Source organism: Myodes glareolus, chromosome 19, assembly GCF_982192425.1.
Source record: "Myodes glareolus chromosome 19, mMyoGla1.1, whole genome shotgun sequence".
Lineage (NCBI taxonomy): Eukaryota > Metazoa > Chordata > Mammalia > Rodentia > Cricetidae > Myodes > Myodes glareolus.
Genome location: NC_142044.1, coordinates 55,886,677 through 55,903,928, shown reverse-complemented (window position 1 = coordinate 55,903,928; position 17,252 = coordinate 55,886,677). Strand labels below are relative to the sequence as shown.

General features: G+C 40.8%; 2 protein-coding genes across 3 annotated transcripts in view; both read left to right on the top strand.

The window, feature by feature from the left end:
- Yaf2 (YY1 associated factor 2) overlaps positions 1–5,405 on the top strand; it is a 69,604-nt gene extending 64,199 nt beyond the window's left edge. Inside the window, 2 exon segments of the mRNA XM_085678787.2 lie at positions 2,923–3,075; positions 4,051–5,405. Of these exon segments, the coding sequence (XP_085534913.2) occupies positions 2,923–3,075; positions 4,051–4,285 (388 nt within the window). The 3' untranslated portion in view covers positions 4,286–5,405.
- An 8,968-nt stretch (positions 5,406–14,373) lies between these two features.
- Gxylt1 (glucoside xylosyltransferase 1) overlaps positions 14,374–17,252 on the top strand; it is a 38,386-nt gene continuing 35,507 nt past the window's right edge. The window contains exon 1 of one of the 2 annotated variants that reach the window (XM_085678788.2): positions 14,374–14,641. In XM_085678788.2, the coding sequence (XP_085534914.2) occupies positions 14,433–14,641 (209 nt within the window). In that variant the 5' untranslated portion in view covers positions 14,374–14,432. The remainder of the gene's footprint in view (positions 14,642–17,252) is intronic. The other variant, XM_085678789.2, reaches the window with a different exon arrangement.

Genomic DNA, 17,252 nt, shown 5'->3' with positions numbered 1-17,252 from the left:
TCATTTCTGCTCTTGTAAGTAACCCCTCACCTATATTCCCATACACAACCCCAATAATGCTCTTTGGTCCACTAAATTGAACTTTTGTGGCATCTGCTGTCTGTACTTTGTCATGAGTTCCCTGTCTAGGTAAGTAGATACGTATGTTGAGCCTCCCCAGGAGGCATTTTCTCATACAACATCCCAATGTCTGTAAGGTTAACATTACTTGAAAACTAGTCAGAAATGCAAATTCTTGGTCTCCCCTGAAGTTACTGAATCAGAAATTATGAAGGTAGGAGTTGGCATGACAAAAAGCCTTCCAGAAAATTCTGACATTTGCTTTAATTTGTGAACTATTCTCTTAACCCTTGTTGTGTTCTTTCCCTTAACAGAGCTAACCATTAAACCCACTACCTTCAAGTCACTTTCATACGTGTAACTGTTTTGCATGTGTGGTGAATGCATGTGTGTATGTATGTGAAGGTGCACACAGGCCTATCCTTGGAGGCCACGGGGATGTGTAGTGTTCTCTGCTAGCGTTCTTATCCCCCAACCCTCGCCTTAATCCCTGGAATTAGGCTCTCTCACTGAACCTAGAAACTTGCAGGCAGATGCCAACAAACCTTAGCTGTCATCCAAATCTGTCCTCATCACCAACACTGGATTTTTCAGGTGTGTCAGGAGGCATGTCCAGCTTTTACCTGAGTGCTGGTGATCTGAACTCAGGTCCACAGCAAATACCCGACTCATGGAATCATTTCCTCAGAACCCGACTCATGGAATCATGTCCTTAAGCACTGTTGATGTGAACACAGTATAGACATTGAACACTGATTTCTGTCAAACCTATTTTTAAACTTAGTGTACAGCTATCTTTGGCATGTTTCCAGTATTTTACACTAAGTAGGCTCTAAATGATCACAATCCATTTCCTGAAATTTGTTTTACACTCATGCTTCCTTATATATACCCTGCTAGCCTTCAAACTTTTAATGTTTGATTATGCAATATTTTCTCATTTCCTATTTTTTGTCCTGCTATAGTTAAAAAAGACATAGAAGATTTAAAATAATTCTCTGTCCAATATAGGATAGGATTTATTTATTTATTTTAATATTTATTTATTTATTATATATATAATAGTCTGTCTGTGTGTATATCTGCAGGCCAGAAGAGGGCACCAGACTTCATTACAGATGGTTGTGAGCCACCATGTGGTTGCTGGGAATTGAACTCGGGACCTTTGGAAGAGCAGGCAATGCTCTTAACCACTGAGCCATCTCTCCAGCCCTAGGATAGGATTTATTAAAAGTAAATTTTTAATTGTAACTTTACTGTAAAAAAACTTGCATATTAATCCCAGCACTTGGGAGACAGAGGCAATCGAATCTCTGAGTTTTGAGGCTAGCTTGGTCTATATAGTGAGTTTCACAACAGCCCAGGCTACATAGTGCAAATCCTATCACAAAACAAAAAGAAGAAAGAACTTGCAAATAAAAAAGTACATGCTCAAATTAGGTAGCTCAAACATCTGGAACATCTAAATGAATTTATGTACAGTTAGAATAGCCATTCTGAAGCTGTGAAGCTTCATGTTAGATTTTACACTGTATCATCACATATATTTGTATGTACTTACAATCCACCAAAAAAAAAAAAAAAAGCATAGCCATGACAAGAGTTGAAACAAGAATAACAATTAGCTTCATGTCTTCTTTCACGACTCAGATGCTCCTCCCTGTGTTCACTGCTTCCTCATTACCTACTATGTGGACCCTTTCTTGTTTTCCTTTCTATGTGTTATACTCGGCCCACATACATGCACACACACTGTGGGCTAGGCGCTACTGAGGAAGGAAAACGTGTGTTTTGGTTTTTTTTCTGAGGCCACAGGAGAATGTTTAGTGTTCTCAAGTGTTGCGTTCTGCTCCTCCACATGCACAGTTGTGTAATATTAATTAATACTGTCTAGTCTAAGTTGCTTGTTTGGGTTTTATGCTTTTCTAGAATAGGATTTTCTAGGCAATAAAGTTACCATCATTTATAAAGCGTGTTAAATATATTTTTGTTTTGCCCATATTTATCCATTCCTTGTTGTCCTCCTTTATTTTTCTTTCTTTTTTTTAGGAATTTAAGAGATTGTTTTTTTTTAAATCTTGCCTCAGTTGCCCAAGCTTTGTCACAGTTAGAGGAGTCCTTGATCTGGGGTAATAGGATCCTTCCTCATTCTTGTATCCAAAGGAAAAGCCAGACAGGTACCCTAAAATAAGTGCTGCAGTAGGTTTTTAGAAGGTACCTTTAAAATGTGGAAGTCAGAAAACCTCAAAGAATTGCCATGTTCCAACATCAGAAATGCATAGGAAGATTGTAGCCAGAGACAGAGGAGTCTATGATTTTAGTAATGAGTTTGACAGTAAATACATAATCAGTGAATGAATTAAGGATTCTTGAGAGGGAACAAATTGATGTTACCATAGAGACTTAGGTCTTTCTCTCAGGAGAAAGGATGGGCTGAAACACCTTCTTGGGGCTGGGGTGTGTCTTAGCTTGCACGTTGCATGTGTGAGACCCTGTCCTTTAGTCTCAACCGTGATAGCAACAGAAACTGAAGTATAAGCTTCTGTGTTAAATGCCTAAAATTCATGTTTATTATTATGTGTGCCTTCTTATTTTCTCAGATAATACATTTTAAATAATAGCACATGTTCCTTTATATACAGTTATATTCTAATGGTTTGACTATATATCTTGGACTTAAAATTTGAACTGTTATGATAGTTTGTTCTGTTTTGTTGAAAAGGAATGAAAAATCTATGTTTCACAGACGAGGAACTTTATACTTGAGATCTTCATAAAAATATATCCTCATAACATGCTATTCTTTTATAAAAATGTGTATCTTTAGGTTATAATAAAAGCCTTTCTCTTTACTGCATACAGGAAACCTCGACCTGTCTCCCAGCTGGTCGCACAGCAGGTTACTCAGCAGTTTGTGCCCCCTACCCAGTCAAAGAAAGAGAAGAAAGATAAAGTAGAAAAAGAAAAAAGTGAGAAGGAAGCATCTAGCAAAAAGAACTGTCATAAAAAAACCAGGTAAGTGTTTTATGTATTTTTGTTTATCCTTATAAGCAGAGTGAAAGTAAGTTATTTTATCTCAATATAAAATATTATAAACATTTTCTGAGCATGAAAGTTATGTTGGGAATCAGGAAAGGTCAAAATATAAGCTTAAATGTGAAGAGGCTTTCTCTTTTACTAGATATCTAGAAGACATTTATGTCTTTTTTTTTCATTAAAAAGAAGAGGTACTTGAAATTCAGGAAACTTATTCAAAACCATAAGTGGATATTTGCATGACTTTTGACCAGTATCATGGTTGTGGATCTTGTAACAGTCAGTGTACAACAATGGAGAGAGGGGTTAGCGTAGCCTTACTTTTATTTTGTTATTTTAAAGATTTATTTATTGTTTTATGTGTGTGAATGCTATGCCTGCATGTATGTCTGTGCACTGTGTATGTCTGGTGCCTGCAAAGGTCAGAGGAATATGTTGCATCCCTTGGATTAGAGTTAGGGACGCTGTGAGCTGCCATGAAAGGCTAGGAATCAAACCTGGGTCCTCTTGAAGAATAGCCCATACTCTTAACCACTGAGCTGTCTCCCCAGTCCCCAGTCTTAGCTTTTATCAGCTGCTTTTCGGGTGCAGTTGTGTCTTTGTTGCCGTAAGACAATATCTATTGGAATAAAATTCTTAAGCTGCCTGCAGACTTCAGTATGATGTTAAAGCATGGTTAGACCATTATATCGGGGCTGTCAGTCATCTGTCATATTGAAAATTGATGAATGATTTTGTTTGGTCGGTGTTAATGTGTTGAAATATTGCATGATACTTTTGTGGTTTACTGCACATGAATTGCTTTAAACAGAGGTTCACTCATTTTGAAACTTGGCTTGGTTATTTAGTATGTTCTCAGAAATTTGATACTGGGAAAAACTTGCTTAAAAAACTCATTGGTTTTTTTGTTTTGTTTTGTTTTGTTTTGTTTTGTTTTTGTGTGTGTGTGCTTAGACCAAGATTAAAAAATGTGGATCGGAGTAGTGCTCAGCATTTGGAAGTCACTGTTGGAGATCTGACAGTCATTATTACAGACTTTAAGGAGAAAGCAAAGTCAGCGCCAGCATCCAGTGCTGCTGGGGATCAGCACAGCCAGAGCAGCTGCAGCTCCGACAACACTGAGCGGGGCGTGTCCAGGTCCTCCTCACCTCGAGGAGAAGCCTCATCCCTGAATGGAGAGTCTCACTAAGCATTCTTGCTCCACTTAGTCACGCCTGTCCTCCGATGGAAATACAGATTATGCCAAGAACTACCACATTTTCATGACAGACACATTCATGCATAGCCTATAATTTGAGTTTTACATGAAATATAAATTTGCCAGGACTTACTAGATTTTATTACAGTGTAAGCTACCAAATGTTTTCCAGACTTAACATTTTGGTCTCTGGTGTTAAATGCCATGAAAATGTGGTTGAATTATTCATTATGCAGTGTTATTGGTAAGTCTATTTTCACTTATAGTTTAGTGAATTCTAACACATAATTATTGAATTCTCTACTCTCGGCATGTAATGAGTTTAAATTTTTTATTACATAGTGCAAGCTGCCTAAATATGTATTATTTGAGAATTGTGAAACAAATAGTTATATGTATGCAAGTCAGAGATCAACTTAATCAACTATTGCTGCAACAGGATTTTCTTAATGGTTAGCCTCTTAATGCACCTGCTGGTACTTGGTGTGGTTAAATAGGAAAGTTGTTATTAATAAAGAATTTGTATGAACCTTTGCCAATGTGTTTGACATGTTCTTACTAAATTATTGTTTCTGAGTTATGTTTTATCCATTTTGCAGTTTATGTTTGTTTAGTTTGCTTATTTTTTCAAAGCATCAATTTATTGTAATGTTTACTAGCAGAATTGTAAACAATAAAAAATTGATCGTTTAGCTTTCTAATTCAGGTTTAGTGCTGTTGTCATTGAACACTGGTTTTTGCTGTGTTCTCTAAGACATTAAAGTTAAAGAAGTATAAGCGTCTGGCAGAAACAGAAAAGAACTTGTCATACTTGGAAAAGCTTTAACTTAATGATAGTTTAACACTGTTTCCTTGTTCCAAACCTATCCACGGTTATAGACATGTGAATTTAATTAACATAAACATGATGACTATTGCACAGAACCGGGAGGTTGATTTTAGATCAGTTTAATTGGCCTTTTATTAAATAGAACAATTCATATGAAAACCAGAGTACTCTATTTCCAAATATAGCCTTTAATTTATGCATTTATCAATATCTTGAAATAAAAGTATTTACAGCCCCACTCACTTATGTACGATTACCAATAAAATATTTTTTATGACTTCATATTTTGCATTTTGTTTACAACTAAATGAAATGTGTTATGTTGTATTTGAAAATCTATCTTAGAAACCACATGCTACATCTTAAATTCTATTAAATTTTCCTGTTTTCTCTAGCCATTTGCTTAATATATATCTACCGATAGGGACTTCTGAAGTGTAAATCAACCTAAAGACAATACGTAACTTGAATATAACCTATCACATAAAAGATGCCATGATAACATTTGAAGGAAAAATAAAACTGTGGACCCTGAAAGTTGTGACATTTGGTTTCTCATGGCAGTGTAACTCTGTTCAGTCCCAGTGCTTTCTGTTGGCACCGTGGTACTCCTGTCACATGCGAGTTGTGAATACAGTTTATTTCATGCAGTGAACGTCTGTGATGACAACATTCGATACCTCATTCTTCAGTGTTGTTAAATGAAGATGTAAAACTTGTTTCATTCTAAGATACTTCCAATGGAATACCAACTGTCTGGCTATGTTCTTTTCAAACGTTATTTTTGCATTGTTTTTCATGTATAAATGTCCAGTGTATCCAGTTTTAAATACTTGTAATGGGGAAATACTCTAGTTCCTAAAACAAAATAAGTAAAGGCAATATGTCTTATAGTGATCATATATTTTCATAATATATTTTCAGTTTCTCTGCAAGAAGGAAGAGCATGAGAGAAGGTGAGGTTTTACTTGAGTAGGTTGCACTCACTCGTGTGTTGGTAGAAGGCAGACTGTTGGTTGCTGCTTGAGCCTCCACTAGAGTGAATACTGTTCATTCTCTAGCTTACTTCCCATCCGAAAAGTGGGGGAGTGATGGCCGTATCTGATTCGTGTGCTCATAGGGAGGAGTAAATGTTAGCCCACTAAGATCCTTAACATTTCTCTAGCACATTCTGGTAAATGTGAGCCTTTTCTATCAGTATAGGTAAAATGCTATTAAGATACATTTTTATAACCAGATCATCTCAGTGCTTCATAGGGAATCTAAGAGAGCATTGTCGGTGTTTGCTCTCTCTGAGAAGCCAATACTCCACACGTGACTGGAGAGATGAACTGCGCAGTCTAGTGGGATTTTGTTATCCTTTCACCTTCCTTTATTTCACTCTACCTCAGATATACTTCACATCAGGAAGACATGCAGATTCCATTTATACATGCACTTGATGTTAAAATATGCAAAAGACTACTCAGCAGGGCTTAGGGTATATCCGTAGCTGTTTTGTAAATTTGTAATATAGTTTTATTGGGTGTATTATTTTATATTTTTGATTATGTGTATGATTGTTTTGCTTTGAATACATGTGTGTGCACCATGTGCATGCCTAGTGCCTGCGGAGTTGGAAGAGGGTTTTGGATTTCTTGGAATTGGAGTTATAGACAATTGTGTGCTCCTATGTGGGTGCTGGTAATCAAACTCCGGTCCTCTGCAAGAGCAGCAAGTGCTTTTAGCCACTGAACCGTTTCTCCAGCCCCATCAGCAGTGGGTTCTTATAACTGGATTCCACCCTGAAATAATTTGGGTAGTTTTCAGTTTATTACCTTAGAGATAAGCAGAAATGAAGGTGAACTTTGAAGCCCACCAGAAGAGACACTCTTAAAACCTTTTGTAGGGATTGATGACCTAATGACTTAAAGCTTTTAATTAAGGTTTAATTAAAGATTTTATTAAGTGCTTTCCTAAGATTATAGTGACAACAGTCCAGATGAAGTATAGTAATAGGAGGAATAAAGTCAACTAAAGGTAACGGTGTATGTCATTTTTCTTTTAGATATAAATCCTCAGTGCCCAAAAAAAATGTACTTTGCCATATCGTATACATTAATGGTAAATGGGCTTGAGTTTCTTATTATACTTTCTTAGCGCTTACCTCTTTTGGGATCTTTGTGAAGATCTGGTATAGGAGCTAATCACAGAAAGGGATCTGCTGTGTGACTTTACAGTTAAGTGAAAACAAGAATGTGGTGGCGGTGGCGGGGGGCGAGGATAGCAGTAATGATAATGCCTTGACTTGGTGCTGTTTACCTTCTCAACATGTGCAGAAGCCTGGAGCAAAGAATGTGAAAAGTTGAAGTTCAGAAAAGCCAGTGACAGAAATAACCAAAGGCAAACAGCAGTACAGAAAGCAGGAAGCAAGGAAGGCTTTTGCTCGACATAGAGTGATGAGAACCAGCTCTACCCAGCATGGGTGAGGAAGAGTGTTGGCATGTAAGAAAGGGAGGATCGAAGGGAAGAGGCAGTAGGAAGGGCGTCAGGGTGGCCAGGCTTCTGGACTCATCTCTGCGGGCATGTTAGTGACATGCAGTGATAAGTCATCCTCATAAGTAATCATAAACAGCTTCCTCAGCAGAGGCTGCTAAGTAGGACAGCAGTGTGTTTAATAATTTGGACTGCTTTTCATCAGGCCAGTCCACTGGAAGCTACTGAAGACACGTTTTCTTTATATAAAAACTTCTGAACACACATACCCACTAGCCCAGATCATTTAAATGTTATTTCAGTGTACTAATGAGAGACTGTTTGTAGTCTGTGTAGATCATCCTGTCATTATGAGATTGGCCAATTTTTGGCCATTCGAAATACTATAAAAAGAGTAGATACCTCAGTGGAAAAATCAATAGTTCCAGAAGGTGTCAGAATTTTGACACGTTTCCTATGTTTTCCGTTATGTGTGTGTAAAGTACGTTTGTGCAGGTACTGCCAGTGTTACTACTCAGACTCTACCCACCATGTTTTGTTTTTCTTTTTAAATTTTAATTAAAAATGTGTTTTTGAGACAGGGTCTCTCTATGTCTCCCTGACTGTTCTGGAATTCACTGTGTATACCAGGTTGGCTTTGAACTCACAGAGTACAGAGATCTGCCTGCCTCTATTTCCTAAGTGCTGGTATTATAGGTGTATGCCTGTGTTTGGTATTATTTTATATGTATGAGTGTTTGCCTGCTTGTATGCATGTGTACCAGCATGTTAGATCCTATGGGACTAGAGTTATAAACATTTGTCAACCACCATTTAGGTGCTGAGACTCAAACCTGGGTCCTCTGCAGGAGCAACAAGATCAGCTCTTAACCATTGACCTAACTTTCTAGCCCCCACCTTGTTTTCTTAGATAAGGTTTCTTACGGATCTGTAACTCATCAAGTAGGATAGACTGAGTGACTAGTGAGCCGGAGGGACTGTTTGCCTCCACTGCCCAGTCCTGGGTTACAAGCCCTGGTTATTTATTTATTGTTTCTTAGCTGTAGGTTCTGGAGAATCAAAATGAGAATCCAGTGATCCCCCATTCATGCTTTCAGTGCTAGCTAGCTCTGTTCAATCAGCTGAGCTCCCCAGTCCTGCATACTGCATCCTTCTACAGATCATAGCTTACCATTCAGTGCTGCCCCTGGGCTTGCTGATCTATTTCTTTTTTTGTCACTTTAGTGTTATTTAGTTGAGGATATTTATTAAATATACTTTGGCTTTTAGGTACTGTTTCAAGGTTTGATTACAAAGAGGTTTGAAGATTACGGAATTCACGTTTTAGAGATCTATAAATGCAGTGATAATCCCTGTAACAATAGAAATATGTACAAGACACAGAAATAGGAGAGGAAGGAGTACCTGGGATCTTTTCCTGAGAAAATTCACCTAGGACTTAAGTGTCCCCTGCAAGTCTGCACTAGAGTGTTGGGGCCTCATTTTGGTGTCTGCAGTGCACTGAGTGTGACACGGTATTTGAACTAGCTTTGATCCTCACAACTTTACCCCTGTAAGCAATGTAATTGGAGATGAATCGTTTTCTTCTAATTTGTTGAAATTTTTTTGGTGTGTTTTAGTGTTTTGCCTGCGTGTGTAAGTGCACACACATGTGCAGTGCCTGAAGAGGCAAGAAAAGTGTATTGGATCCCCTGGAACTGGAGTTATAGCTGGCTGTGAGCCACTCTGTGGGTGCTGGAAACCAAAAGCAGGTCTCCTGCAAGAGCTGAGTTCTCTTCATCCCCGAGCTATTTTCCCCCCTACATTTTAGAGGTAGGTCTCATTCTTTTTTTAAGTGAAGGAAGATACTACATTACTGTTCAAATTAGAAATCTTAGACTGATTTTAGCAAGTTTACTTCATCTGAGAAATCAACTAGCCATTTTCTTATAGGCAATTCAGATTGCTAATTGATTATTCTCAATTTTTGATGCTGTAAGAAATTTCAGCTAAAATGGACTGTTTTAATAATTTATCTAGGACTCAATGGTTGTCTACCTTCTAACTTTTTAAACATATATAATATACATAATATATAATACATACATTTTACCAATTCTGACTTTATGCTTTTCTTTTGTTCTTATAAACTGCCTCAACTCTTGTGGATAAATAGGAATTAAAATTAGTAATTAAAATATTTTTATATATTTTGCTTGTGTGTGTATCTGGGCACCGTGTGTGTGTCTGGTGTCCTTGGGGATCAGAAGAGAGTGCCAGATCCCCTGGAACTGGACCTGAGCTACAGAGTCTTGTGAACCACTACGTGGGTTCTGGGGATCGAACCCAGCCAGGTCCTCTGCAAGAGTAACAGCCTCTCAGTCACTGAGCCATCTGTCCAGCTCCTGTTTATTGTTTTATTCTAAGTGTGAGAACAAGGCAAAAATAAATTTGGGGCAAGAATCTAGTGCCTCTGCTGCTTTCCCTGCAGTTTCTGAGGAGTGCCTCCTAGGGCCTGAGGTTGTATCTTGATATTTCACTTGATGACTTGTAGAAGAAAGCTCGCTTCTGGTTGTCACCTTTCTGTAAATTCTTCATAGGAAAATTCAGAAACTAAATTGAGGACCAAGGTTTAATAATTTAGGTTTCCCCATGTGTGTTCTTTTCATTATGCCCTTTGCTTCATAATTATAGCAACAATGGGATGGCCCTGTGCCTACTGTGGGGTGGGGGAGTTAAGTAAAAATGGGAAGATGTGGACAGTAAGAAACTAGCTTGGGAGGAGAGAAGGCTAGGAAGACGGAAAACACGTCTCCACATGGAGCAGGTTGAGTTTTCAGAACAGGCGCAGGAGGGGCTGAAGTCTAGAATAAAGAGGACTATCTGTCTAGTACAGAACGAGATAATCTGAGGGACACTTTCACATTTGTTTTTGAGACAGCGTCTTTCTATGTAGCTGTCCTGGAACTTGCTATGTAGACAAGGCTGGCCCCGAATTCACAAGGATCACCTGCCTCAGCCTTCCAATGGCTGGCACTAAAATCCAGACAGTTTTTCATTTTGTATTTTGTTTGGAGACAGGGTCTCGTTTTATAGCCTAGGCTGGCCCAGACCTTGTAAACCTCCCATCTTAGCTTCTCCAATGCTATTATTAGAGGTGTACACTCCCAAAGCTAGCTAAGGATCATTTTCTCTTTATGAAAATACTGATACGTCATCCGGGTGGGGGCGGTGTACTCCTTGAATCCCCCGCACTAGGGAGGCCTGGGGAATAGGATATGTCCCATAGAATTCCCTTTTCATTGTAATAGAAAACTCAGAGGTACAAATGGGAAGGAAATAGTGAACAGGACTCCATACATGTTTGAGTGGCTTAAGAGAGGGATGGACAGAAAGAACGAGAGAAGAGAGCACCAACATTTAGAATTGTTATTTTTAATCGTGTGTGTGTGTGTTTATGTCTGAGTGCACGTGAAGTCCAGAAGAGGGCATGAGATCTCCTGGAACTGGAGTTAACAGATGGTTGTGAGCTGCCCCACAGGTCCCACGACAGACTCTGATCCTCCACAAGAGCAAGCATCTTTCTAGCGCCGTACTTTCTAAAAGAGAGGACTGTTAAGATTCAGTGTAAGTCCAGAGTCAGGTTTTTTTTTTTTCTCATAGAGATCTTTTGTAATTTTAAGAAAACCTTGACAAATTACCACTTTGAAATTTCATTTCTGGTCCTTGCCTGCAGTCTTGCCACCTCAAATATACCTGGCCTTAAAGTTCATTTTTGTCGCTAACATTTGTACTTTTTTAAGTTGAGAATTTGGACACTGGAAAATTAGCATTTTCTTAGAGATCCATACATTCGATAAGTGAAAGAAATACCTTTTCGGTGCTGAAATAGGTGAAGTTGTTTTTAGTAACAAAGGTCAATTTTGGAATATAAAAATGCAACGTGTGAGTCTTGGCTGGCCAGAAAGCAACGTGTAGTGACTCCTCACCTTTCCAGGTACCCAGGACTTGCTGTGTGATGACATGACATGGTCTTGAAACCCCCTATCAAGAGCATGATTATTCTGTATGCTATAGATTGTTGGCTGGCTTCCCTTTATACTATTCCATAACTTCAGTGATCTGTGAGTCGAGATCACTACATGTAGTTTCTTTTTTGGGTGGAAAAAAAGGTATTAGCAACTTTCCTTTCTTCCCCCCCCTCCTCCTCCCTCCCTCCTTCCTTTTTTTTAAAAAATGGGACCAAGCCCTGTAGCTGAGTTTGATCACTATGTTGACTAGGATGGCCTTGAGCTTGTGGCGGTACCTCTGCCTCCAGAGTAGAAGAGTTATATATGTCAGTCAGTCATCAAGCTTACCCAGCAGCTTTTAAATGAACATTCTTTGCCGGAGTCTTCGCTCTTACTCTAGCTAGTGTTACATCCTCTCATTTTCCAATCTTGCTAGTGCTCTTGTGATTTTCAGTACTTGAAAATCTTTATTTCTTTAAGAATTGTAAGATGTATTATTAGAAAGACGTATTTTTTTGTTTTTGAGGGTAGGACACTCCTTTTATTTCTGAATATTGTATATCTGAGCCTCTTGTCTGGCATGTAGTAAATATGCAATAAATATTTATTAAATGAACCAATGTATGTTTTCTTTCTCTTCACACGTTGATAGTTCACTGGGTTTCTTTTTTATTTTTTTAGGTAAGACAAGAAGTTTAATCCTTAAGGCGAGGAAACAACCCACCGCTCATCTAGTGACTTCCCATGGTTGCAGAGCCAGCCCTTGGTGTAGGGGTGAAGGCTGTTTGCCCATCCATTTCCTCATATTGTCCTTTGTGGATAGACTTCTCAGTGACCCAGATGCAACTTGAACAATTCAGTAGTGTGGGTTTCCTTATGAAGCGTGTGTGTGTGCATTTTAAGCCTGTTTTAAGTATGCATGCATTTTAAGTGTATGTTTTTAAGTGTGTTTGTTATATATTTTTAAATATGTGCATTTTATCTGTAGTTTTAAATGTTTGTGTTTTAAGTGTGTATTTCTAAGTGTGCATTTTAAAATATTTAAGTGTTTGAATGTATTGTTTAAGTGTATGTGTATTTTAAGTGTGTGTTTAATGTATTTTTGTGTTCATTTTAAAGTGTGTGTTTAAGCTTCAGTTTTGGCTTTGGGCCCACTTTCTTCAATCTCTGTTCCAACCTTCACTGCCGCCAGAATCGCTCTCTAAAATGCAAATGTGATCATGTTACTTCCTTCCTTAAAAGCCCTTCAAGGAGATCAAGTTCAACCTCCCAAGTGTTTGCTGTAATTGCTAACCCTTTCTGCAGTCTTAGCACTTATGTGTCCACTTTTGCATTCTCTTATCCTGGCATCACACTTCCCACAATCCCCTGAATACAAGAGCAGGTTTCATTGCTCACTCGATCTAGAATTCCTTCTCTTACTAGGGCCACCCTCGCCAAGAAATCTCATCTATACTGGAAGGCACAACTGACTGCACTTTTGGGCGTGTCCACACCTTACAGATGGCTATCCTGTCTGTGTGAAACAGCCCTTTTTGAAAGGGAATAAGAAAATTTATTTTGAGCCAATTATGGGTCAACCAGACGCATGGTTTCGGGTTGCCTGGAATGCATGTTCCGACATGAAAGCACTTACATTATAGTCACAGTAAAGAACTTAAGGCATCTTTCCAGACACCGGTTGGATCATCAGGCTGATAATAGCAAACTGAGGAAAAACAGAGGTTTCAGACCTTTAACTGATGACATCCTTAGCTTTCAGACTGGTGGAAACCAGTGGTCCGCTGAGTTTTTTTTAAAGGTTTTGAGTCATAAGGATGTTAAGTCAGACACGGGTGGTCAACGAGTGCCTCTTTCAGGGACTTGAAGGTATCTAAGGATAATCACGAAATTTAAACTAGACATTCTGCTTTGTAAAATCGTCACCGCAGGTCTCCCGCACCAGCCTGCATACTCAAACTGCACTCAATTACAATATCTACGCCACTACCAACGTCCCTACTAAGCTTCGGTGTGAGCCGAGCTCAAAGGCTCGGGAAGAGGCTGAGGAAGTAGGAGGAGGGGGAAGGAAGGGAAGCTCCGCGTGGAAACGGTCAGCTTTGCTTTTGGTATGCAAATAGTTGTAAGCGAAGTCTAAAAACGTGAAAGTTAGGAAGGACCCCAGCCTCCCAGCCTGATGTGTGGAGGGGCGGGCAGAGCAGCTAGAACTACCGCCGCTTTAAGAGGCTGCACGAAGCCGATAGTCTAGACCGGAGGCTGACGTCCGTGGGGAGCAGGATGAGGCGAGGAAGAGCTAGCCACTGCGGAAAACCGCGTTGTCTTTTTAGTCACGCGGCGGTATCTTGGAATTCAAGCTGCTCAGCGTCACAAACGACGCAGTGGAAGAATCGTAGATTTAGGTCATGGGCCTAGAACCCCGCTCCTTTCGCTGCGCCTCTCCGCAGCTCAGAGCGGAGCGACCTCTACACAGCGTACACCTCGGGGCTCTGTTCCGTGGCCTGCCTGCTCCAGAGCTCGGCTCCGCTTCCGGAAGCGCTGCAGGGGCCGGAGGAGGGACAAGGCAAGACTACGGGCGCGGCGGGACGCGGAGGCGGGGCTAGAGCGGAGGTGGGCGTGTTAGGGGCGTGGCACGACAGGGTAAGAGGCGTGGTGGAGGGGGCAGAGCTTGGGAGGGGCGGGGCGGAGTGGAACCTGGTGGGGATTAGGGGCGGGGCGGGGCGGGAACCGGGCTGGTCCTGCTGCGGCTGCGCATTGCGGCTCCTCGCAGTTAGCCCGGGCGGGCGCGGCGGCGGTGGCGGTGGTGAAGGTGACGGCGGCGGCGGCGGAGGCGGTAGCGCGGGCCGGGATGCGGCGCTACCTGCGGGTTGTAGGGCTGTGCCTGGCCTGCGGCTTCTGCTCGCTGCTGTACGCCTTCAGCCAGCTCGCAGTGTCCTTGGAGGAAGGAGCGGCCGGAGGTCGCAGGCCGCAGGCCGCGGCGATGGGTTCCTGGCTGGCGGACGGCGGACGCGGCCCCGGGAGAGGCGCGGGCAGCGCGGGCTTTGGCCGGCCGGGCAGGTACGGGCCGCAGTGTAGGGCGCGGGGATCTGCGAGTCCGCGGGCGGGACGCGCCCCTTCCAGAACCGAGCACTTTCTGTTTGGCTTTAGACCCAGTATCTAGAGCAGTTAGAAATTGAATTTCAAATTTGCAACTTTCTAAAAGGTTCGTTGGGAGTAAGTGATGACCCACAAAAATTCCGGTTACACTGTGACTAGTGGGAATTCCCTCCTGTTTCCATGGAGTTGAAGCTGAGCTATTTAAGAATCAGGCTGGCGCCCTTGTTGAGTCCCCACCTCCCAGGTGTCTAAATTTTCATCATAAATCTTAGCATTTTCATCAGCAGCCGCAGTGGTTAGATAAATCTGGCCGTGGCATAAAGCGAGCTATGATTTTTGTTTTGGAAATACTCGGCTTATCAGGAAACTTAGAGGAAGTTAAGAGCGATACTTCATACGCTCATATTTTATGGGAGGGGAGGGATGAAGATATCATTTTTTAAAAATTGGATATTTATAACACAGATTTGGTGGATTTGCATAAATCCCTGCCAGGGTTCGAAGTGTGAAATTTAATGGAAAACTGTTGTGGCAGTGTACTTAACAATCCAAGCGTTTCGCACTGCCTTCAGGATACCTGTATTTTTGGGCAACATATTGAAGAGTAGAAGACAGGGAAATTGTAAAAAGTACCCTCTTTGAGCTTTTCTGTGGCATCCAGAGAGAAGGGAAGTACAAGGAAAAGCAGCATGGGGATTGTGAGTTACTGTTTTATGATTTGATCGTAGTCAGAGAAATGTGGGATCTAGGTATGTTCTTAGGTACCATTGGCCACATCTTTAAAAAAGTAGTAATTGCCCAGAATTACAGAACAGGAACTTCTTGGGGGGAAAAAAGATCTTTCCAACTCTATAAAGTAAAACATCTTGAATGGTAAGAATAGTATCTCAGAGAAATCTCTCTCAATTGGTGTGTACGATTTGAAACAATTATTTCAAGTCAGGTTTTGTGGTCTACACCTGTATTCTCAGCACCCAGGAGGTAAGGCAGGAGGATGGAAAATTCAGTGCCTGTCTGGTTTTCATAGTGAGTTCCAGGCCAGCTTGGGCTACACAGTGAGACCCAGGTTCAGCAGACCCAGGGCTGGCTATGTACCTGAGTGGTGAAGGACTTGGCTGGTCAGGTGCTGAGTTCCTTCCCTCCAGGGTGTTAGTAGACAGAGAATGCATAAGTTTTAGTCAGACAAACTTGGGTTCTCATTCTGTCACGGGTGCAGGATCCCTTGATCACATTGTTACTTTGTTGTGTATTAATTTCTTTACTGTAAAATGTAGATAATAAATTTTCAGCTACATTGGGATATAATTAACAAATAAAAGTTGTGTGCATTGAATATTAGCAACTGGATATTTTGGTGCACGTTCAGAAATGATTGTCATTTCCCTCCCTCCTCCTCAGATTAGTGAGACATCAAGTTCCCTGCTGTAGAGTACTGGAGACACTGGTGGGATAGACTGAGAATTTAAACACTCGACCGAGTGAGGGCTTTTGAGTCATGGACTTGACCTTTGACACATACTGGCTCTGGACTTCCTCATTAGATATGGACTGTTTGTGAGCACTGAATGAGTACTTGCATAGATTGCAGAGTATGGTACCTGGCACTGTAAAACTAGCTGATGTTTTAATTTTAAAGGTTAAGTCCTCCACCCCCCCCTTTTTTCCCTCCCTCCCTCCCTTCTTTCTTTCTTCTTATTTTTTCTTTACTTTGGGGAAGTTCTGTTCCCTGGGATCCAGTAAGAAACCTGCTAAACTAGAATGCCTGACAGTGAAGTTCAGAGATCTGTTTTAACATGGGGTATTATTAAGATGCAAATAAACACTGAGATCCCCTGATACAGTTGAGAGATAGATTTGACCATTATTTTTGCAATACTGTTTTGGCCTTCTTCCCTGAATCTGATTTTGAAGAGGAGGGGAGTTGGGGCACTGAACGTGGGAGAAAGTTGAAACACCTAGGTAAGCCCCTTACCGCACCTCATCAATGAGGCCTCCAGCACCAGGGCCACACTGCCCTTCAGTTTATTGAACAACGCAGTGGCATCTACGTCACATCCTTGTTGAGTGATGTCTGGGCTGCTATAGCAGAACTTCTGTTGCTTGGATACAACAGGAGCCATTGTTACACCTTCTTGCTGTGCTCTCTCACAGCCAGGCAGGTCCAGAGCCTCTCTCTTCTCCATGGACAGTAATGTCTGTGTTCTAATCACCAAACAAAGGCCTGGGCACCCACGACATCAGTGATCATTATCTCATCAAAGATAAGAGGTTTTTGGTGGGGTGGGAGCATACAAAAACAGTCCATGTACTTAGCATAATCCTGATCCATAATATTTAATAAAAACTAGTAATTAATATGTGCCCTTGGAGATAATCATTTGATTAAGAAGTATACTTTTGACTTAGAGGGTTTTTTTTTTTTATATATTTTGAGGTAGAGTTTCTCTTTGTAGCCTTGACTGTCCTAGAACTTGCTATCTGAGTGCTGGGATTAAAGGTATCCAATGGTTTAGAGCTTTTATTTTAAATATTAAATGCTGTTACCTATGTCATGTCTGTTGGAATTCTTTTC